Source organism: Anolis carolinensis, unplaced genomic scaffold (assembly GCF_035594765.1).
Source record: "Anolis carolinensis isolate JA03-04 unplaced genomic scaffold, rAnoCar3.1.pri scaffold_7, whole genome shotgun sequence".
Classification (NCBI taxonomy): Eukaryota; Metazoa; Chordata; class Lepidosauria; order Squamata; family Dactyloidae; genus Anolis; species Anolis carolinensis.
The window spans coordinates 16,403,167-16,428,307 of NW_026943818.1; the positions used below are offsets into that span (position 1 = coordinate 16,403,167).

At 43.3% G+C, this 25,141-nt stretch overlaps 1 protein-coding gene across 2 annotated transcripts; it reads right to left on the reverse strand.

Moving 5' to 3' along the window:
- Positions 1 to 1,428: 1,428 nt before the first annotated feature.
- On the reverse strand, positions 1,429 to 25,063 carry p2rx1 (purinergic receptor P2X 1). 2 transcript variants are annotated; one of them, XM_062960547.1, is made up of 13 exons: positions 18,831 to 25,063; positions 15,391 to 15,538; positions 15,188 to 15,259; positions 12,258 to 12,327; positions 11,287 to 11,383; positions 9,884 to 9,964; positions 8,459 to 8,600; positions 6,642 to 6,772; positions 6,317 to 6,407; positions 5,017 to 5,082; positions 4,630 to 4,731; positions 2,794 to 2,863; positions 1,429 to 1,575 (listed from the first exon to the last, which is right to left on the reverse strand). In XM_062960547.1, coding segments are annotated over exons 1-13 (1,209 nt in total). In that variant the 5' UTR covers positions 18,968 to 25,063; the 3' UTR covers positions 1,429 to 1,573. The 2 variants fall into 2 exon arrangements, with proteins under 2 accessions (XP_062816617.1, XP_062816616.1); XM_062960546.1 differs by having other exon boundaries at positions 15,391 to 15,619.
- Between the last annotated feature and the right edge of the window lie 78 nt (positions 25,064 to 25,141).

A 25,141-nucleotide genomic window follows, 5' to 3' on the forward strand; every position in this document is an offset into this window, starting at 1 on the left:
GCTCCATTCCAGCTCGGCTCCGCCCACTCCCAGGTTCTCTTCCGTGAAGGCCTGCTTTTTAAAGGGGCGTGGCCACGCATCAGCCACGCCCACTCGTCGGCGACTGTTCTGCAGAACGGGAGACGGGTTCCGAAGGAGGCGTGGCCACGCACGAGCCACGCCCACTCGCCGCCTTTTTATGTTCTGCAGAAGAGCGGGAGGCGGGGCTGACTCCGACCCCGCCCACTCCGGGATTTTGTTCCGAGATGGAGGCGGAGTTTCAGGAGGGGGCGTGGCCACGCCTCAGCCCAGCCTTGGGGAAGGCGGGGTTTTAAAGGGAGGCGTGGCTACCCCTGGCCCCACCCACTCAGTGTGTTTTGTTTCCTGGAGGCGTGGCTTTAGAGGAAGGCGTGGCTATTCATTTATTTATTTGATTATTTTATTTGCTACATTTATATCCCGCTCTTCTCAGAGCGGCTTACAAATCAAATGTACATACAATATATTATTATTAGCACAGCACAATATTATAAGCAATTAAATTACTATATTGTACTATATAATTTTATGGTAATATTATTAGTAATGTTACATTTAATATATAATTAATATTATATTATATTATTAATTAATATATTGTATTATATTATAATATTAATATTATAAGTACATACATAAGCTACCCCTGGCTCCACCCACTCACAGTATATTTTGTTTCCTGGAGGCGTGGCTTTAAAAGGGAGGCGTGGCTACCCTGGCTCCACCCACTCACAGCATGTTTTGTTTCCTGGAGGGGGCGGGGCTTTAAAGGGAGGCGTGGCTACCCTCAGCCCCACCCACTCACAGTATATTTTGCTTCCTGGAGGCGTGGCTTTAAAGGGAGGCGAGGCGTGGCTTTAAAGGGAGGCGTGGCTACCCTGGCTCCACCCACTCACAGTATATTTTGTTTCCTGGAGGGGGCGGGGCTTTAAAGGGAGGCGTGGCTACACCTTGGCCCCGCCCCTTTTGGCCATACAACATACAGACAGAGGCAATTTAACATTTTCCATCTTCCGGCTTCATGAGGGTATACTCAATTCCGCCCACATGGGGAGCTGCTGCTTTGTCATCCACTGTGACACCCGAGTCCTTGATGGGAGTACTTCCTCATTCCTTTCCACACGCTGCTGGACGATTTTTATGGTATCGTAAATGAGTTAAATTAGCCTCCCCGCATAAAGCAGTACCTAAAATTCCTACTTGCTAGATGCAACCATCTTTCAGGTTGCTAGGCTATTTTAATCACAAATTAACTCTTCAATGAACATGCGCCGTGGTGCGTTACCTTTATCGTTTGACTCTTCGTTTCTCTATTTTATTTTTTGTTATTATTATTACTGTTGTTGTTGTTACGACCTGAGGGTGCCCAAATCTACTACCAGGAGAATAACTGACCAACGCAAGATGAGGTAGTACCCAAAACTAGAGATTTATTGCTCTCTTGCTCTCATAAAATATATGATTTCTCATCTTTTCCCGACTCCATGGATCCTGTGCTGCGATGTGTTGCTCCGCCGTGGGGTCCATTCAAAGGCATATGTGGGTGGAAAGCGGATCCTATGGCGAGAAAAGAGTCACGAGAGTTTCAAGAAAGGAACACATTCCCTTCTTTGGGGCCTTCGGAAATAAATAGAATAGCCTTGCAGCATCAAAGCCTGGCTGCTCCCTACCTAAGGAAATCCTTTATTGCCCTACTTCAATAGTATTGAATACCCTTGCAGCATCAAAGCGACTGATGAGCAGCACTAACAAACAAAACTTCATAGCTGTTTTTATCTGCCGATCCCAGCGGTTAAATATCTTTATTTACGCAGCTATTTTACAAAGTAAGCAGCCAGAGCTCTGGCAGAGAGATTAACGGGGACTCACTAAAGCCCTTATCAGTGAATTAAGACACATCCCACATTCAAATGTCTGTGACAAATCTTCCTTCTACTTAGCAAAACGGACGTCTTGATGCTTTGCCCTTCTAGCAAAAAATCAGGGCTCTATGCAATTAACTACTTCAACACTGGAATGCTTACTTACATACACTTTAACCATGAGTGGACGTTTCACACTCTACAAAAACCCTGGCAAACTTTCTCATTACTTTATTTTACAAAGTAAGCAGCCAGAGCTTCTAGAGAGATTAATGGCAACTCACTAAATCCCTTATCAGTGAACTAAGACACATCCCACATTCAAATGTCTGTGACATATCTTCCTTCTACATACAGTCGAGTCTCACTTATCCAAGCTAAACGAGCCGGCAGAAGCTTGGATAAGCGAATATCTTGGATAATAAAGAGGGATTAAGGAAAAGCTTATTAAACATCAAATTAGGTTATGATTTTACAAATTAAGCACCAAAACAGAAAAAGTAGTTCAATAAGCAGTAATGTTATGTTGTAATTACTGTATTGATTAATTTAGCACCAAAATATCACGATATATTGAAAACATTGACTACAAAAATGGCTTGGATAAGTGAGGCTTAGATAAGTGAGACTCTACTGTAGCAAAACGGAAGTCTTGGTGCTTTGCCCTTCTAGCAATAAATCAGGGCTCTATGCAATTAACCACTTCAACACGGGAATGTTTACTTACATACACTTTAACCATAAGTGAACATTTCACACTCTACAAAAACCCTGACAAACTTTCTCATTACTTTATTTTGCAGACCCTCAAACGAAGCCACAGCAACACGTGGCCGGGCACGGCTCGTAATAATATAACAACAACATTTCCCATAAAGTCCTTTGAACCCATGGACTTTCCGCCTCGACTTACAGTTTCCCGGAGGGCCCTTGTCCTTCCCGTGCAGGTCAGACATGAAGAAGCCGTCGCCGTCCTCTTTTTCCTAGAAACGGGCCCAAAAAAAACACATCACATAACACATAACACGAACCCGAACTCTCAAGCAAGTGACAAAAATAACAAAAAATATATATTAATTTTTTAAAATAATACAGTAAGACTGTATGACATGAAATTAAGGTTCTCTTTATGTGTCTTGTCTCGTCCTCTTTTTCCCAGAAACGGGCCCAAAAAAACACATCCGTGGGTGACATAACACAAACCCGAACTCTCAACCAAGTGGCAAAAATAACAAAAAGTATTTTTTAATTTTTTAAAAATAATACAGTAAGACTGTATGACGTGTAGTTAATGTTCTCTTTATGTGTCTTGTGCTTCTGATCGGATGCTTATCAAAACAGTTCAGAAAAGCAAAATGGGCGATTCGTTCGGGACTTTGGAAATAAATCCGAAGTAATATTTTAAATACCGAAAGGCATCATCTGATCTTGAAAGCTAAGGCAGTTCAGTTCACTATATAATAATAATAATAATAATAATAATCATCATCATCATCCTTGGGAAGTGTCCGACGTGTGATCCAATTCAACAGCCAGCAGAGTGTCTGCTGTGGACTCACCTTGTTGTGTTTCTAATAATAATAATAATAATAATAGGAAGTGTCCGACGTGTGATCCAATTCAACAGCCAGCAGAGCGTCTGCTGTGGACTCACCTTGTTGTGTTTCAAATAATAATAATAATAATAATGTAAATACATCATCATAATAATAAAGTAAATATAGTAAAGCAAAGTGAAGAACCTGCTTTGATTGAAGTCAAAAATCAGAAACTCCTCAAAGCACAGCAGACAAAAAAAATCAGTACAAGAAAGCCGCACTACAAACTAGAGCTGACGGCTGGCACCACAAAACATTGCGTGGAAAGATCCGACGAAACCATGGATCCTATCCTCAGCTGCTGTAAGAAAATCGCACAGACAGACTACAAACAGAGGCACAACTTGGGAAGCGTTCGACTTGTGATTTTGTGATACGAAATCCAGCATATCTATCTTGTTTGCTGTGTCATAATAAAATAATAATAATAATGATGATAATGATGTAAATACATCATAATAATAATAAAGTAAATATAGTAAAGCAACGAGAAGAACCTGCTTTGATTGAAGTCAAAAATCAGAAACTCCTCAAAGCACAGCAGACAAAAAAAATCAGTACAAGAAAGCCGCACTACAAACTAGAGCTGACCGCTGGCACCACAAAACATTGCATGGAAAGATCCGACGAAACCATGGATCCTATCCTCAGCTGCTGTAAGAAAATCGCACAGACAGACTACAAACAGAGGCACAACTTGGGAAGTGTTCGACTTGTGATTTTGTGATACGAAATCCAGCATATCTATCTTGTTTGCTGTGTCATAATAAAATAATAATAATAATGTAAATACATCATCATGATAATAAAGTAAATATAGTAAAGCAACGAGAAGAACCTGCTTTGATTGAAGTCAAAAATCAGAAACTCCTCAAAGCACAGCACACAAAAAAATCAGTACAAGAAAGCCGCACTACAAACTAGAGCTGACCGCTGGCACCACAAAACATTGTGTGGAAAGATCTGACGAAACCATGGATCCTATCCTCAGCTGCTGTAAGAAAATTGCACAGACAGACTACAAACAGAGGCACAACTTGGGAAGTGTTTGACTTGTGATTTTGTGATACGAAATCCAGCATATCTATCTTGTTTGCTGTGTCATAATAATAATAATAATAATGATGCAAGACAGCCAGGCTTTGACTCACCGGCGGGACCGAGTCCTGTTGCGCGTACTTGAACTTCTTCTGCTTGTAATAATCCCGGTTGGAGAGGAAATTCAGCAAAAGCACGTCGCAGACGAGGGAGGCCTGGCCAAACACAAGAGACCGGAATCGGGTGCGATTGTGAGCCTGGCGGATCCACGCCTGCAAGTCCTAAGGGCATGTGCAGAGTGCCCAAGGCACACATACCCGATACGCCCAAATTTGGGATTGGAAGGGGGATTGTACCCATAGATTGAGAGTATCGAATCCTAGAGTCCCACAAGGGCCACCTAGTCCAACCCCCTCCGATCCTTCCCGACAGATGGTCAGGCAAGAAGTCACCCTTCGATCCCTCCCGACAGATGGCCACCCGATCCCTGCTTAACTTACCACGCCGAAGATGCCGATCCCGGAACCGATGGTGGTCATCGTTGGAATAATGTCGAATTTCCCAGCCTGGATCGAAGGAGAAGAACAGGCCGGAAATATGATCACTATCATCATCATCATCATCATCCTCATCATTATGACAAAGGGAATTATTATTACAAACAGGAATTATTATTATTATTAGGACATAAGAAATTACTACTCCAAACTAGAATTATTAGTATTAGTACTATTAGGACAAAGGGAATTATTATTACAAACAGGAATTATTATTATTATTAGGACATAAGAAATTACTACTCCAAACTAGAATTATTAGTATTAGTACTATTAGGACAAAGGGAATTATTATTACAAACAGGAATTATTATTATTATTAGGACATAAGAAATTACTACTCCAAACTAGAATTATTAATATTAGTACTATTAGGACAAAGGGAATTATTATTACAAACAGGAATTATTATTATTATTAGGACATAAGAAATTACTACTCCAAACTAGAATTATTAGTATTAGTACTATTAGGACAAAGGGAATTATTATTACAAACAGGAATTATTATTATTATTAGGACATAAGAAATTACTACTCCAAACTAGAATTATTAGTATTAGTACTATTAGGACAAAGGGAATTATTATTACAAACAGGAATTATTATTATTTATTTTTTATTATTATTATTATTATTATTATTATTATTATTATTATTATTATTATTATTATTATAAGGACAAAGTGAATTAATATTACAAACTAGAATTACTATTATTATTATTATTATTATTAGGACATAAGAAATTACTACTCCAAACTAGAATTATTAGTATTAGTACTATTAGGACAAAGGGAATTATTATTACAAACAGGAATTATTATTATTTTTATTATTATTATTATTATTATTATTATTATTATTATTATAAGGACAAAGTGAATTAATATTACAAACTAGAATTACTATTATTATTATTATTATTATTAGGACATAAGAAATTACTACTCCAAACTAGAATTATTAGTATTAGTACTATTAGGACAAAGGGAATTATTATTACAAACAGGAATTATTATTATTTATTTTATTATTATTATTATTATTATTATTATTATTATTATTATTAAAAGGACAAAGTGAATTAATATTACAAACTAGAATTATTACTATTATTGTATCCATTATTACTATCCATTGTAGTATCCCTGAGGGTCCTGCAAAGTCCGCCGTAAAGGAAGACACAATCCGATCCCTCCCGACAGATGGCCATCCCGCCAACATCACAGACTTTCAATGACCTTTCCGTTCACCAGGATGTCGAAGCGGATGCCGAAGACCTTGTAGAGGTTCCTCACGTCCCGGCCGTTCTCTCGGTAATACCTGGCGTGCCTTTGGGAAATAAGAACGGACACAAGGACTTCCTTAGATGCAGCCTCGGATCGCATTGGCCTCTTCCGCTGCCGCGTCACACTCTCGGCTCAGGCTCAGCTTGGGGTCTATCACGACTCCGAGATCCTTCTCATATATATACTATATATTAATGACTCCATTCAGATGCTAGAACTCCAGCCTCGGATCGCATTGGCCTCGCCTGCTGCTGCGTCACACTCGTGGCTCACAAACCTGAAATTGAACCCAGGGGAGATGTTGTTGTCTTCGTTGTAAAGCCCGTGGAACTGGTAGACGGGGACGCAGTGCTTGATGGGCCAGTCCAGGTCGCAGTCCCAGCTGATGGTGATGCCAACCACTCCGCCCTGTGCAAGACATAGAGAATAATAATAATAATAATAATAATAGTAATAACATAATAATAATAATAATAATAATAATAATAATAATAACAATAATCATAATCATAATCAATAATAATCATCATCATCATCAAATAATAATAATAATACATCACACAGTCCAAAACGATTGGGAAGTGTTTGACATGTGATTCTGTGATATGAAATCCAGCATATAGATCTCGTTTGCTGTGTCATAATAATAATAATAATAATAATAATAATAATTAATAATAATAATAATAATAACAACAGATAAAATAGATAGATAGATACACATCACAGATAAGTAACCCTTCTGAAGATATGCTCTATATTTTGTGCATTTTGACATATCTTTGTTCCTAACAGTCTAACAACTGAGTAACCTAAACGGCCTGACACAAATACTAGTGGATCTTTACTGAAGACTACTCATGATGAGAGCATGATTTGAAAGCAGTACATTATCATCATCATCGTCATCATCATTTAATTACTTATTAATCAGCATATCTTTGTTCCTAACAGTCTAACAACTGAGTAACCTAAATGGCATGGCACGAATACTAGTGGATCTTTAATGAAGACTACTCATGATGAGAGCATGATTTGAAAGCAGTACATTATCATCATCATCGTCATCATCATTTAATTACTTATTAATCAGCATATCTTTGTTCCTAACAGTCTAACAACTGAGAAACCTAAACGGCATGGCACGAATACTAGTGGATCTTTAATGAAGACTACTCATGAGAGCATGATTTGAAAGCAGTACATTATCATCATCATCGTCATCATCATTTAATTACTTATTAATCGCCCTCCATCCAAGATGCTCTAAGATCCATCCAAGATAAAATTGTAAAGGATAAAAACATACCGTACATACAAATATCGATAAAATTAACATAGATCAGTATATTATATGGGAGAGTAGATGTTTTTGGGCATCCTAAATAACCCTTTCTGAAGATCTGCCCTATATTTTGTGCATTTTGGCATATCTTTGTTCCTAACAGTCTAACAACCGAGAAACCTAAACGGCATGGCATGAATACTAGTGGATATTGAGAAGGTTGAACTCTGAAGATCGTAATCTGAGAGATCATAACTCTTCTTCATGAGAAGAGTTAAAAAACTCGCTTCAGTTCAACCTTCTCCTTGGTGGTCAATTTTCACTTGTATTCGTCCCAGGCCGCTTAAGTTACTCGGTTGTTAGACTGCTGGGAACAAAGATATGCCAAAAATGCACAAAATATAGAGCAGATCTTCAGAAAGGGTTATTTCAGTTTGTCCAAAAGAATATCAATAATATCCACTACGTAGTATTTACTAGTAGTATTCGTGCCAGGCCGTTTAGGTTACTCGGTTGTTAGACTGTTGGGGACAAAGATATGCCCAAAATGCACAAAATGTAGAGCAGATCTTCAGAAAGGGTTATTTCAGTTTTCCCAAAAGAATATCAATAATATCCACTACGTAGTAGTATTCGTGCCAGGCCGTTTAGGTTACTCGGTTGTTAGACTGTTGGGGACAAAGATATGCCCAAAATGCACAAAATGTAGAGCAGATCTTCAGAAAGGGTTATTTCAGTTTGTCCAAAAGAATATCAATAGTCAATATCCACTAGTAGTCCGGGTTCTAGGTCCCACCTCCACTGCTCACCTTGCGGGCGAGGGAGGCGAAGCTCTGCCCGGAGGCCTCCACGGCGCGGCCCAAGCGGAAGACGGGGCACAAGGGGTCCCGGACCTGGTGGTAGGTGCAGTTCCTCAGGTAGGCCTTGGTGACCTTCTCCACCAGGTTGCGCCTGCGCAGGAGAGACAGGAGGGAGAACGACATGTAGGTTACGGTGAGCACCACGAACACGCAACACAAACCCGTCCCGTGTCCCCCACAGACACCACCCTGCCCCCCACCCATGGGAAGGCTTCCATGCGGGGAATATTTCACCCTAGATGTCCTGTTTCTCCTCCAGAATGGACCTCCCAGGGTTCCTTAATTTGCATAGCCCCGCCCACTGCCTCTCCCTTAACCCTTTCCTACCCTTTGCTATGTCACACACTTCACAGAGCGCTTAGGGAGAATTCAACAGGATTTACAGACCCGGGAAGACCATTGAAGACCAGCTTATTGCTAAGACTCAATGCAATAGCATCTTGGGAGGTGTAGTTTCCCAAGGCCTGGGCTCTTCTTTACCAAACTACAACTCCCAAGATCCCATAGACGGCAGCCGTGGCAGTGAATTATGTGCCGGCACATCACCTAGTCCTAGCGCAGGGATGGCCAATATATATATATAATATCATTCTATTATTATTCTATTATTATTGTAGTATATTATTATATTATTACTATTATATTACTCATGAGGGGTTGTGCTGCCAAGTTTAGTGTTTCTGGGATGTGTAGTTTTGTTGTTTTGTCCTAGGCCAAAACGCCATTACCCTTTTATATATATAGATGGATTATTATTATATCCTATTATTATATTATCCTATTACTATATTTTATATCATTATATTATATTATATTTTTATATTCTATTATCACTATATCATTCATTCTATTATTATTCTATTATTGTAGTATATTATCATATTATATTATTATTCATTATTCATGACTACATTGAAACTAGAATAGAGAGAAGTCAGCGTGGAGACTGCAAGAGGGACCATAGATCGTTGTACATGGAAATAAGAGTAGTCAATAGTTTTTGATTAATTAAATACAGTTATATATTACAATTATACATTTTTGTTATTTAAGCTATACCTATTGCGAATTTTTTTTTTCTCGAAGTGACACACCACCCAAGTCATGCTAGGTTTTTTGGTGATTTTTGACACACCAAGCGCAAAAGCTTGCCCATCATTGTCCTAGCGACTTCCAAAGTGTCCGACATATGACCCAATGCAACAGACAGAATTTGCATCTCGTCTGCTGTTTACTTTTCATCTCACTGAGTATCCAATTATTATTATTATTATTATTATTATTATTATTATTATTATTATTCCTTTATAGATAACGAGAGGGAAAGTAGCAGCTTTTGCAAAGGAAAAATATTCTAAACTCGTGGTTGCTTACCTGGCGACTTTGAACTTGGGGAAAGTGATGCTGTTCTTGATAAAGAGGGTGAAATTCTCAGCGGCGAGAAGCAGAGGCGGGCTGCAAGACACAACCCGTTTATTATTATTATTATTATTATTATTATTATTATTATTATTATTATTATCATCTCTCCCTTTGAGCACTGCGTCCATTCATCAATTTATATTATCTATATGCTACCCTCTTGTGGCGGCATCTCAGCACTGCATGCTTTCATCCCTAGAGTCCCTTTTCTGTTAGATATAAATAGAAATGTATTATTATTATTATTATTATGAGTCCAATAGCTAATCCTTTCTATCTCTAGATCACCCCCTTGTGGATGCACCTGAGCATTGCAAACATTCATCCCTAGACTCCAATAGCTGATCCTTTCTATCTATAGACCGCCCTCTTGTGGCTCCACCTGAGGATTGCATCCATCCATCCCTAGAGTCCTATAGCTGATCCTTTCTATCTATAGACTGCCCCCTTGTGGCTGCATCTGAGCATTGCATACATTCATCCATAGACTCCAATAGCTTATCCTTTCTATCTATAGACCGCCCTCTTGTGGCTGCATCTGAGCATTGCATCCATCCATCCCTAGAGTCCAATAGCTGATCCTTTCTATCTATAGACCGCCCTCTTGTGGCTCCACCTGAGCATTGCATCCATCCATCCCTAGACTCCAATAGCTGATCCTTTCTATCTATAGTCTGCCCTCTTGTGGCTGCATATGAGCATTGCATACATTCATCCGTAGAGACTAATAGCTGATCCTTTCTATCTATAGACCGCCCTCTTGTGGTTGCATCTGAGCATTGCATACGTTCATCCATAGAGACTAATAGCTGATCCTTTCTATCTATAGACCGCCCTCTTGTGGCTGCATCTGAGCATTGCATCCATCCATCCCTAGAGTCCAATAGCTGATCCTTTCTATCTATAGACCGCCCTCTTGTGGCTCCACCTGAGCATTGCATCCATCCATCCCTAGACTCCAATAGCTGATCCTTTCTATCTATAGTCTGCCCTCTTGTGGCTGCATATGAGCATTGCATACATTCATCCGTAGAGACTAATAGCTGATCCTTTCTATCTATAGACCGCCCTCTTGTGGTTGCATCTGAGCATTGCATACGTTCATCCATAGAGACTAATAGCTGATCCTTTCTATCTATAGACCGCCCTCTTGTGGCTGCATCTGAGCATTGCATCCATCCATCCCTAGAGTCCAATAGCTGATCCTTTCTATCTATGGACTGCCCCCTTGTGGCTGCACCTGAGCATTGCATACATATCTAGGCTTCTCTATGGGGAAACCCGATTCATTCCATGCTCCGAACGGGCCAAGGATTGGTGAACCAAGTCCAGAAAGCGAATCCCGGGCTCCTTACTTGGGCACCTCGTCATCGATCTCCACGGGGCACCAGCCGAAGATCTCACAGGTCTTCTGCGTGTGGCTGAAATTCACACATTTCCCGGTCATGATTCCTTGAAGAAAGAACAATGCGCAGTGTTTTAAGTGTTTTGGCGCTTTTGTGCGATTTTTCTATTTATTGCACCAGAACCTTCTCTTTGTCCCATTTATATAGGGGCTCTCACATACCAGAGGGTCATTGAGGTTTTGTGGCTGGCCCGTTTTATGGCTGGCATAGCCGAGCAGAGATGTCAAAGATTGGAGATCATGACATAACAGGTTTTATTGCACAGAATACCAGAACCTTCTCTTTGGCCCATTTATATAGGGGCTCTCACATACCAGAGGGTCATTGAGGTTTTATGGCTGGCCCGTTTTATGGCTGGCATAGCCGACCAGAGATGTCAAAGATTGGAGATCATGACATAACAGGTTTTATTGTACAGAATACCAGAACCTTCTCTTTGGCCCATTAGTATAGGGGCTCTCACACACCAGAGGGTCATTGAGGTTTTATGGCTGGCCCGTTTTATGGTGGAGATGTCAAAGATTGGAGATCATGACATAACAGGTTTTATTGTACAGAATACCAGAACCTTCTCTTTGGCCCATTTATATAGGGGCTCTCACACACCAGAGGGTCATTGAGGTTTTATGGCTGGCCCGTTTTATGGCTGGCATAGCCGACCAGAGATGTCAAAGATTGGAGATCATGACATAACAGGTTTTATTGTACAGAATACCAGAGCCTTCTCTTTGGCCCATTTATATAGGGGCTCTCACACACCAGAGGGTCATTGAGGTTTTATGGCTGGCCCGTTTTATGGTGGAGATGTCAAAGATTGGAGATCATGACATCCGGTGACTGTGGGCTGCCTGTCTGTGGCTCTTTCCTTCCTTCCTCCCTCCCTCCGTCCCAACCTTCCCCTCAGACCTTCTCCTTCTCACCTTGGCCCTGGCGCAGGAACGTGCCTTCGGCGCACTTGCCGTCCCCGTCGCATTTCCCCGCCTCTGGATGCTGGGAGAGAGAATGACAGACAACGCTACACACCGCATGGCAGAATACTCGTGTGAGATTCAAATCTCGGCACTTATCATAGCGATGAATGAGCTTGGCAACTCCTTCCCCACAAAACTCTGCCGCTTGTGCCCTCAACGCAGTGTTTTGGTGACGATGCGCAGCTGCGGTAAAGGGTGAGGACGCAAGCGACAGAGTTTTGTGGGGAAGGAGTTGCCAAGCTCATTCATCGCTATGATAAGTGCCTAGATTTGAATGGCGACTATGTTGAGAAGTGGTATTCGGGTCTGGCTTTCAACTGCATGTGGCAAGTGTTTTCTTCTATATGTTTTGAGGACACAAGCGGCAGAGTTTTGTGGGGAAGGAGTTGCCAAGCTCATTCATCACTATGATAAGTACCTACATTTGAATGGCGACTATGTTGAGAAGTGGTATTCGGGTCTGGCTTTCAATTGCATGTGGCAAGTGTTTTCTTCTATATGTTTTGAGGACACAAGCGGCAGAGTTTTGTGGGGAAGGAGTTGCCAAGCTCATTCATCACTATGATAAGTACCTACATTTGAATGGCGACTATGTTGAGAAGTGGTATTTGGGTCTGGCTTTCAATTGCATGTGGCAAGTGTTTTCTTCTATATGTTTTGAGGACACAAGCGGCAGAGTTTTGTGGGGAAGGAGTTGCCAAGCTCATTCATCGCTATGATAAGTGCCTAGATTTGAATGGCGACTATGTTGAGAAGTGGTATTCGGGTCTGGCTTTCAACTGCATACGGTAAATGTTTTCTCCTATACTTTTTAAGGATGTAAGCGGCAGAGTTTTGTGGGGAAGGAGTTGCCAAGGTCATTCATCGCTATGATAAGTGCCTAGATTTGAATGGCGACTATGTTGAGAAGTGGTATTCGGGTCTGGCTTTCAATTGCATGTGGCAAGTGTTTTCTTCTATATGTTTTGAGGACACAAGCGGCAGAGTTTTGTGGGGAAGGAGTTGCCAAGCTCATTCATCACTATGATAAGTACCTACATTTGAATGGCGACTATGTTGAGAAGTGGTATTTGGGTCTGGCTTTCAACTGCATGTGGCAAGTGTTTTCTTCTATACGTTTTGAGGATGCAAGCAGCAGAGTTTTGTGGGGAAGGAGTTGCCAAGCTCATTCCTCGCTATGATAAGTGCCTAGATTTGAATGGCGACTATGTTGAGAAGTGGTATTCGGGTCTGGCTTTCAATTGCATGTGGCAAGTGTTTTCTTCTATATGTTTTGAGGACACAAGCGGCAGAGTTTTGTGGGGAAGGAGTTGCCAAGCTCATTCATCACTATGATAAGTACCTACATTTGAATGGCGACTATGTTGAGAAGTGGTATTTGGGTCTGGCTTTCAACTGCATGTGGCAAGTGTTTTCTTCTATACGTTTTGAGGATGCAAGCAGCAGAGTTTTGTGGGGAAGGAGTTGCCAAGCTCATTCCTCGCTATGATAAGTGCCTAGATTTGAATGGCGACTATGTTGAGAAGTGGTATTCGGGTCTGGCTTTCAACTACATATGGTAAATGTTTTCTCCTATACTTTGCTCATTTTTAATTTCAAAACGTAATCTACTTTCTGGATAGCCCTCGTATAAACAACATATTGAACCATTTAGGCTCTTACTCGCAGTAGAAAAAAACCTGAATGCAGCGTATCATTGATTGGAAACAGAACGCTTTGTAAGTATAGGCGCCAAATCTTTTCAATATATATTATTTGATGTTTATTCCAGACATTTGATGTTTATTCCAGGCCGGGCAGCAAAGGGTTAGTAGCCAGCTGCAATAAATCATGACTGACTGAGAGGTCAGGTTGGATTGAGCTCCTGACCCTTAATAGCCTAACTCACTGTTGACCTATGCAGCCCAAAAGACAGTTGCGTCTGTTGAGTAGAAAATTTAGGTACCACTTTATGTGGGGAGGCTAATTTACGACACATAAAGTTATTTATTTATTTATTTATCTGCAGTATTTTTATTCCGCCCTCCTTTCTCACCCTGAATGGGACTCAGGGCGGATCACAACGCACATATGCACAGCAAACATTCAATGCCATTATCAGACATACGACATATAGACAGACACAGAGGCAATTTCACATTTTCACAGCTTTTGGCTTCATGAGGGTATGCAGCCGCCTCACCGTCCACTTGTGACACCGAGTCCTTGATGGAGTACTTCCTCACTCTTCCGCAGGATGCTGGAAGGTTTTATGGTGTCGTAAATTAGTTAAATTAGCAAAAAGTGGTACCTAGATTTTCTACTCGAAAGAGGGAACTCTCTTTTGGGCAAGATGGGCTACTAATGGTCGGGGGCTCAATCTGACCCGGTCTGGCCTCGAATTATTGCACCTGGCTACTAGCCAGCTGCGCCACAGCCCGTGGTGCAGACTTCCACCAGCGTGTGGAAAGGAATGAGGAAGTACTCCATCAAGGACTCCATCAAGACTCAAGAAGGAATTATTATTATTAAACAACTATCTGTGCCTGGCCATGTGTTGCTGTGGCGAAGTCTGGTGGTATGGGAAATAAAGTATTGAGGAATTGGTGGTAGTTAAGGTAAAGGGTCCCCTGGGCTGAGTGGGTTGCTAGGGGACCAAGTGAATAGAGCTTAGCCTTAACTGGCAGCAATTGGATAAAAACAATTCTCCCTCTCCCTCTAATGAGGACTTTATATTTCTTTTCTTTTTGTTGTATGAAGGTAGAGGCAAGGATGAGGGGTTGTGCTGCCAAGTTGAGTGTTTCTGGGATGTGTAGTTTTGTTGTTTTGTCCTAGGCCGAAACGCCATTACCCTTTTATATATATAGATAACTATATAATTATTACAAAGGACGGCTTACCTCGGCACATTTCTCCTGTTTTTGTCCCCGAGTCACAATAAAGTTGGTCATCACCACAAAGGAACTGTCTCCCTGCAAGAAGACGGCAACGACCATGTTTTACTTTGCATTTAGGTATTTAGCATACTTTTGTTAAACCTAGCGGTATTTTTAGGGGACAATGCACATTTGGCAGCACTTTCTATCTTTTTGGGATCTCTCACCTGCGGCGGGAAAACGTAGTCGGCCACGTCCCAGATGTAGGGGCCCATGTCGCTGAAATTGGTCAGCGTCAGGCCTTTGAGCTTCACCGAAACCGAGCTGATGATCCCGTCCTTGGACTGGTAGCCCTTTTCGTAGAGAAACACCCACCTGGAAGCACAGGGTTTATTCCTTCTTCCCACAGTCACTGAAAAACCAGTTCTAAAGATTCCCCAGGGCTCTGAAGGCAGCCTATAGATAGAAAGGATTCGTGATTGGACTCTCGGGATGAATGTATGCAGTGCTCAGATGCATCCACAAGGGGGCGGTGTCTAGATAGAAAGGATCAGCTGTTGGAGTCTAGGGATGAATGTATGCAGTGCTCAGGTGGAGCCACAAGGGGGCGGTGTCTAGATAGAAAGGATCAGCTGTTGGAGTCTAGGGATGAATGTATAATGCTCAGGTGGAGCCACAAGGGGGCGGTGTCTAGATAGAAAGGATCAGCTGTTGGAGTCTAGGGATGAATGTATAATGCTCAGGTGGAGCCACAAGGGGGCGGTGTCTAGATAGAAAGGATCAGCTGTTGGAGTCTAGGGATGAATGTATAATGCTCAGGTGGAGCCACAAGGGGGCGGTGTCTAGATAGAAAGGATCAGCTGTTGGAGTCTAGGGATGAATGTATAATGCTCAGGTGGAGCCACAAGGGGGCGGTGTCTAGATAGAAAGGATCAGCTGTTGGAGTCTAGGGATGAATGTATAATGCTCAGGTGGAGCCACAAGGGGGCGGTGTCTAGATAGAAAGGATCAGCTGTTGGAGTCTAGGGATGAATGTATAATGCTCAGGTGGAGCCACAAGGGGGCGGTGTCTAGATAGAAAGGATCAGCTGTTGGAGTCTAGGGATGAATGTATAATGCTCAGGTGGAGCCACAAGGGGGCGGTGTCTAGATAGAAAGGATCAGCTGTTGGAGTCTAGGGATGAATGTATAATGCTCAGGTGGAGCCACAAGGGGGCGGTGTATAGATAGAAAGGATCAGCTATTGGACTCTATACATGAGGTTGTGAAGTTATTATTATTATTATTATTATTATTATTATTATTATTATTATTATTATTATTATTGTGTTGTCAAAGGCTTTCATGGCCGGGATCACAGGGCTGTTGTGTGTTTTCCGGGCTGTCTGGCCATGTCCCAGGAGCATTCTCTCCTGACATTTCGCCCACATCTATGGCAGGCATCCTCAGAGGTTGTGAGGTTATTATTATTATTATTATTATTATTATTATTATTATTATTATTATCATTGTGTTGTCGAAGGCTTTCATGGCCGGGATCACAGGGCTGTTGTGTGTTTTCCGGGCTGCCTGGCCATGTCCCAGGAGCATTCTCTCCTGACATTTCGCCCACATCTATGGCAGGCATCCTCAGAGGTTGTGAGGTTATTATTATTATTATTATTATTATTATTATTATTATCATTGTGTTGTCGAAGGCTTTCATGGCCGGGATCACAGGGCTGTTGTGTGTTTTCCGGGCTGTCTGGCCATGTCCCAGGAGCATTCTCTCCTGACATTTCGCCCACATCTATGGCAGGCATCCTCAGAGGTTGTGAGGTTATTATTATTATTATTATTATTATTATTATCATTGTGTTGTCGAAGGCTTTCATGGCCGGGATCACAGGGCTGTTGTGTGTTTTCCGGGCTGCCTGGCCATGTCCCAGGAGCATTCTCTCCTGACATTTCGCCCACATCTCTGGGCTGCCTTTCCCTCCAGACTTGGCAAAGGACCCGCTGCCAGGAAAAAACGCAACCACCCTCGCATTCTTTGGGGCTTAATTCCCTTCCGGGGACTAAAATTAATCCGCGGCGCATTCCCAGGCTCCCATTCCCACCCCGCGCCATGGGATTCTCCTCTGGACGGGGGCCAGGCGGGCCTCTGTCGGGAGGGATCGGGCGGTGCCCGGGCCGGGCCTCGGCACTATATCACTCCTGGCTTGACGTGGGACTTGGATTCCGCACATGGCGCAGCTCCCAGCCGGCTATTTCGGGCATGCGCTTATGCCGCTCCTGGTGGGATGTCAATATTTATTCGATGCAGCGTGAGCCCATTCCTAATCGGAAGCGGGATCGAATCGCACGAATCCCGCAGCGTAGGTGCGTTTGACATTCTTTCAGCACCTCGAAGAGCTCCTTTCCGATCCAGGGCGGGAGAAAGAGCCCTTGTCTGTTGGAGGCAAGTGGGAATGTTGCTATTAGCACTGAATAGCCTTGGCTGCTTCCTGCCTGGGGGAAATCCCTCGTTGGCTGGAATGTCATTCATACGGTATACATCTGCGCTATTGGATGAATGTACGGCCATGGCTTTCATGGCCGGAAAAACTGGGTTGCTGTCAGTCTTAAGGGCTATGTTTTAGAAGCATTCTCTCCTGACGTTTTGCCCACATCTACGGCAGGCATCCCCAGAGGTTGTGAGGTATGATGGAAACTAGGCAAGTGGGGTTTATATAACTGTAGAATAATGTCCAGGGTGGGAGAAGAAAGCACTCTTGTCTGTGTGAATGTTGTAATTGGCCACCTTGATGAGCACTGAATAGCCTTGCAGCTTCAAAGCCTGGCTGCTTCCTGCCTGGGGGAAATCCCTTGTTGGCTGAAATGTCATTCATATACTAATCGGATGAATGTACGGCCATGGCTTTCATGGTCGGAATCACTGGGTTGATGTGAGTCTTCTGGGTTGTATGGCCATGTTCTAGAAGCATTCTCTCCTGACGTTTTGCCCACATCTACGGCAGGCATCCCCAGAGGTTGTGAGGTCTGATGGAAACTAGGCAAGTGGGGTTTATAATAATAATAATAATTATTATTATTATTATTATTATTATTATTATTATTATTATTATAGCTGGGATCACTGGGTTGATGTGAGTCTTCCGGGCTGTCTGGCTATGTTCTAGAAGCATTCTCTCCTGACGTTTTGCCCACATCTATGGCAGGCATCCCCAGAGGTTGTGAGGTCTGATGGAAACTAGGCAAGTGGGGTTTATAATAATAATAATAATAATAATTATTATTATTATTATTATTATGGCCGGGATCACTGGGTTGATGCGAGTCTTCCGGGTTGTATGGCCATGTTCTAGAAGCATTCTCACCTGACGTTTTGCCCGCATCTATGGCAGGCATCCCCAGAGGTTGTGAGGTCTGATGGAAACTAGGCAAGTGGGGTTTATAATAATAATAATAATAATAATTATTATTATTATTATTATTATTATTATTATGGCCAGGATCACTGGGTTGATGTGAGTCTTCCGAGTTGTATGGCCATGCTCTAGAAGCATTCTCTCCTGACATTTTGCCTGGAATACAGCCCGGAAGACTCACAAGAACCCACCGGTCCAAGGTCTCATCCCGAAAGGAAGCAAAAGTGGGGGAAAGTGGTGCAAATAGGTGTACATACCCGATGATGTAGGCCAGGACCACGACCTGGATGAGCCGGAAAGTGACCCCGACCTTCTTGTTCCGGACCAGGACCATCCTGGGGGTGTCGTACTCAAAGAGGAAGGAGGACACGGTCTCCATGCACTTCTGCCCCATGGTGGGAACCGGAGTCTTCTCCTCCTTCTCCTTCTCCTTCTCCTTCTCCTTTGGGTTGTGTCTCCTTCTGCCTTTCCCTTCTCGTCCTCTCTCCCTCCGGGTTCTGCCTGGGCATTGCCTTAGATGGATTGTGGGTGGGAGCGGCCGTTTCGCAGAGAGAAGACGGGGAAAAAGAAAACAACGTCAGGCACAAACACAACAGGAGGCAACACACGCAAAGGTCCTTCTAGTCCGACCCAAACAACATCTAGTCTAACTCACGGGCCTTCAAGTCCAACCCAAAGGCCATCTAGTCCATCTCAAAGGCCATCTAGTCTGACACAAAGGCCATCTAGTCCATCTCAAAGGACATCTAGTCTAACACAAAGGACATCTAGTCCAACCCAAACAACATCTAGTCTCTAGTCTAACTCAAAGAACATCTAGTCCAACCCAAAGGACATCTAGTCCATCTCAAAGGCCATCTAGTCTAACACAAAGGACATCTAGTCCATCTCAAAGGACATCTAGTCTAACACAAAGGCCATCTAGTCCATCTCAAAGGACATCTAGTCTAACACAAAGGACATCTAGTCCAACCCAAACAACATCTAGTCTCTAGTCTAACTCAAAGAACATCTAGTCCAACCCAAAGGCCATCTAGTCCATCTCAAAGGCCATCTAGTCTGACACAAAGGCCATCTAGTCCATCTCAAAGGCCATCTAGTCTGACACAAAGGCCATCTAGTCCGACACAAAGGCCATCTAGTCTGACACAAAGGCCATCTAGTCCATCTCAAAGGACATCTAGTCTAACACAAAGGACATCTAGTTCATCTCAAAGGACATCTAGTCTAACACAAAGGACATCTAGTCCAACCCAAACAACATCTAGTCTCTAGTCTAACTCAAAGAACATCTAGTCCAACTCAAAGAACATCTAGTCCAACCCAAAGGACATCTAGTCTAACACAAAGGACATCTAGTCTAACACAAAGGACATCTAGTCCAGCCCAAACAACATCTAGTCTCTAGTCTAACCCAAAGGCCTTCAAGTCCAACGCAATGTCCACCTAGTCCAACCCAACGGACATCTAGTCCAACTCAAAGAACATCTAGTACAACCCAAAGGACATCTAGTCTGACACAAAACACATCTACTTCGACACAAAGGATATCTACTCCGATACAAAGTCCAACACAAAACACATCTAGTCAAAAACAAAGGACATCTAGTCCAACTCAAAGGCCTTCTAGTCCATCTCAAAGGACATCTAGTCTCTAGTCTAACCCAAAGGCCTTGAAGTCCAACGCAATGTCCACCTAGTCCAAGCCAACGGACATCTAGTCCAATTCAAAGAACATCTAGTCCAACCCAAAAGCCTTTAACTTCAACCCAAAGGACTTCTAGTCCAACTCAAAGGACATCTAGTCCAATACAAAGGACATCTAGTCTGACAAAACACATCTAGTGCGACACAAAGGACATCTAGTCCGACACAAAGGACATCTAGTCTGACACAAAACACATCTAGTCTAACCCAGAGGCCTTTAACTTCAACCCAAAGGCCATCTAGTCCAACACAAAGGCTATCTAATCTAAAACAAAGGCCTTCTAGTCCATCTCAAAGGACATCTAGTCCAACACAATGGACATCGAATCCAACCCAAACATCTAGTGTAACCCAAAGGCCTTCAAGTCCAACTCAAAGGACATCTAGTCCAACACAAAACACATCTAGTCCGACACTCAGGACATCTAGTCCATCTCAAAGGACATCTAGTCCAACCCAAACAACATCTAGTCCATCTCAAAGGACATCTAGTCCATCTCAAAGGACATCTAGTCCAACCCAAACAACATCTAGTCCATCTCAAAGGACATCTAGTCCATCTCAAAGGACATCTAGTCCAACCCAAACAACATCTAGTCTAACCCAAAGGCCTTCAAGTCCAACTCAAAGGATATCTAGTCCGACACAAAGGCCACTTAGTCCATCTCAAAGGACATCTAGTCCAACCCAAACAACATCTAGTCCAACCCAAAGGCCTTCAAGTCCAACTCAAAGGATATCTAGTCCGACACAAAGGCCACTTAGTCCATCTCAAAGGACATCTAGTCCAACCCAAACAACATCTAGTCCAACCCAAAGGCCTTCAAGTCCAACTCAAAGGATATCTAGTCCGACACAAAGGCCACCTAGTCCATCCCAAAGGACATCTAGTCCTCCTTGTTTTGAAGGCTCGCTTTGTGCCAAGAACGGACCGGAAGCTGTGGTCAGAGGAAGCCTTTCTGCAACCAGGAGATAGCTTCCCACAAACCGCTCCAACGGCCTCAGAAGAAGAAAGCGATGCAACGATAAGAATGCATGTGGTGGAGGAGTCCACGTGCACAGACATCCTCCTCCCAATTCCACAAAGAGCTCTGGTTCCCACTGCGCAGGAGACACGCGTGGCCCTCCCTCCACCAACATGCAGGTCATAGTGAGCACATAGTGACATCCCAGGGTGCCTTCATTTGCATGACCCCGCCCACTGCCTCTCCCTTAACCCTTTCCCACTCTTTCCTATCACACGGAGTTCACAGAGGAATTGATCAGCAACCGAACAAGACTTTGGGGAGAATTCACCATGATTGACAGGACTTGTACTTGACTGACATCCAACCCAAGCAACGATGGATGTGGACCACGCTTGCCACCGATGATGGGACTTGCACTCCTGTGACTCCCGCCGACAATGGACTGGGACCAAACTTGGCACACAGACCCAACATGACCATTATGATTACATTTATTATTATATTCTGATTTTGAGTTGTACCGAGCCAAACATTTCCATCCATTCCGTTGCCTTAACGGGATGGAGTCCCAGGAGTGTGATGCTGCAGCAAAAAAGGCCAATGCCATTCAAGGGTGCCTCAATGGAAATAAGTGGAAAGAAGCATGCTATTCTATTCCACTCCATTCACCTGGAATAACCCCGTGTCCAATTCCTACGACACAAAGGGAAAGAAGTCACTCTTGGGCAAGCCTGTCGCTCCTTGGCACCGCCGGGCCACTCCACCTTCCTTAGAAGGCCTGCTTTTGGGGCCATCCGTCCCGATTCATTTCCTCCCGACAAGAGAGAGACGTGGCTTTATAAGGATTTATGATCGGCGGATTGGAAGGGGTTGTCAGCCGCTGCCGGCCTCCTTGCCAGGCGCGATGCTTATCATCCGCGGGCCTCTTTCTTGAGCCCCGTCCAGGCCCCAAGGTGCTTGGCCGGCCACGCAGCGGCAGCCGTGGCCAATGCGTTTCCATGCGCAAAGGAAATGCTGGCTGCCCAGGTCCAGAGAAGAGGCTCCAAACGGTTGCTGCACAAGCACAGTTGGGAAATCAGACCAGGAAGGGGCTCCAAAGGCCATCTAGTCCAACCCAAAGGCCATCTAGTCCATTCTCAGAGTTGGAAGGGGCTCCAAAGGCCATCTAGTCCACCCTTAGACTTGGAAGGGGCTCCAAAGGCCATCTAGTCCAACCCAAAGGCCATCTAATCCATTCTTAGAGTTGGAAGGGGCTCCAAAGGCCATCTAGTCCACCCTTAGACTTGGAAGGGGCTCCAAAGGCCATCTAGTCCAACCCAAAGGCCATCTAGTCCATTGTCAGAGTTGGAGGGGGCTCCAAAGGCTATCTAGTCCAACTACAAGGCCCTCTAGTCCACTCTTAGACTTGGAAGGGGCTCCAACGGACATCTAGTCCAACCCAAAGGCCATCTAATCCATTCTTAGACTTGGAAGGGCCTCCAAAGGCCATCTAGTCCAACAAAAAGGACATCTAGTCCACTCTTACAACTTGGAAGGGCCCCCAAAGGTCTTCTAGTCCAATGAAAAGGCCACCTAGTCCACTCTGAGACCAGGAAGGGGCCCCAAAGACCATCTAGTCTTGGAATCACAGGACTTCAAAGGGGCTCCAAAGAGCATCCAGTCCATCTACAAGGCCCTCTAGTCCTCTCTTAGCCTTGGAAGGGGCCCCAAAGGCCATCTAATCCATTCTCAGAGTTGGAAGGGGCTCCAAAGGCCACCTAGTCTTGGAATCACAGACTTGGAAGGGGCCCCAAAGGCCATCTAATCCATTCTCAGAGTTGGAAGGGGCTCCAAAGGCCATCTAGTCCAACCCAAAGGCCATCTAATCCATTCTCAGAGTTGGAAGGGCCTCCAAAGGCCATCTAGTCTTGGAATCTCAGACTTGGAAGGGGCCCCAAAGGCCATCTAATCCACTCTTAGACTTGGAACGAAAAGGCCATCTAGTCCACTCTTACAACTTGGAAGGGGCCCCAAAGGCCATCTAGTCTTGGAATCACAGGACTTCAAAGGGGCTCCAAAGAGCATCCAGTCCAGGGGTCCTCAAACTTTTTAAGTGGGGGGCCGATTCACAGTCCCTCAGGCTGTTGGGGGGCCGGACTAGGATGAAATAGTCCAAAATTAGGATTGTTGTCGCTGAGTGCCTTCAAGATGTTTCAGACTTAGGTCAACCCTAAGTCTAAAGTTTAGGACAGGGGCCAGGTCAATAACCTTGGGGGGCCGCATCCAGCCCATGCACCTTAGTTTGGGGACCCCTGATCTAGATGATCTCATAAGACCATAAGTAAGCAAAGAGACCTCCAAAGACCATCTAGATGGTCTCATAGGACCATAGGTAAGGAAAGGGACCTCCAAAAGCCATCTAGACCATAGGGCCATAGATAAGGAAAGGGATCCTCAAAGACCATTTTGATGGTCTCGTAAGACCATAGGTAAGGAAAGGGGCCCCCAAAGGCCATCAAGACAATCTCATAAAACCACAGATAAGGAAAGGGACCCTCAAAGGCCATCTAGATGGTCTCATAGGACCATAGGTAACAAAAGTGACCTCCAAAAGCCATCTAGATGGTCTCATACGGCCATAGCTAGGCAAAGAGACCTCCAAGGACCATGTAGACAATCTCATAAGGCTATAAGTACCAGGTAGACCAGGTAGACTTAGGTCAACCCTAAGTCTAAAGTTAAGGACAGGGGCCAGGTAAAAGACCTTGGAGGGCCTTAGTTTGGGGATCCCTGATCTAGTCCATCTACAAGGCCCTCTAGTCCACCCTTAGACATGGAAGGGACCCCAAAGGCCATCTAGTCCAACCCAAAGGGGTACCTTCTCTGCCATTACGTGTACCTTCTATGGATTATCCAACGCATTTTTGTAGTCAATGTTTTCAATATATCATGATATTTTGGTGCTAAATTCATAAATAAAGTAATTACTACATAGCATTACTGAGTATTGAACTACTTTTTCTGTCAAATTTGTTGTCTACCATGATGTTTTGGTGCTTAATTTGTAAAATCATAACCTAATTTAATGTTTAATAGGCTTTTCCTTAATCTCTCCTTATTATCCAACGTATTCGCTTATCCAACGTTCTGCTGGCCCGTTGACGTTGGATAAGAGAGACTCTACTGTACTGTATTTACGAATTTAGCACCAAAATATCATGATATATCGAAAACATTGACTACAAAATGCGTTGGATAATCCAGAACATTGGATAAGCGAATGTTGGATAAGCGAGACTCTACTGTATCTCGTATGGAGTCTCAACCAATTCAACATCGTTTAAACTTAAGTTTCTAGAGCAGAACAACTACTTTCGAAGGAAGTACTGGGGATGTTCAATTTTATCATTAGCTGTCGTAAATTAAATCAGATTCATTAAATTCGTATTTACGATGCGAGATCCAACACGCGCCAAGCACTTAAGAACTGAAACTCACCCAAACTTTAAAAAATAAAAGAACAGCACTCAGAAAACAGGGGAATTCTGGACATGAATAAATCAGGGCCAGCTAACACCTCCCAACAAAGGATTCCCCCAGCCAAACCTTGAAATGGAAAGGCTATTCAATGCTTATTCTTTGTTGGGAGGTGTTAGCTGGCCCAGATTGATCTGGTCATGTAAGTGTGATTTATTGTTATAATTGTATTGTTTTACTTTGTTTAATAATGTGTTATTATGTTGTTATGTAATGTTTGTGTTGCTTTTATGACTGTAAACCGCCCTGAGTCCCATCCGGGAGATAGGGCGGTATATAAATAAAGTTTTTTTTTAATTATTATTATTATTATTATTATTATTATTATTATTATTATTATTATTTATTAACATCGGGACAGAACCCGAGCGCAATGA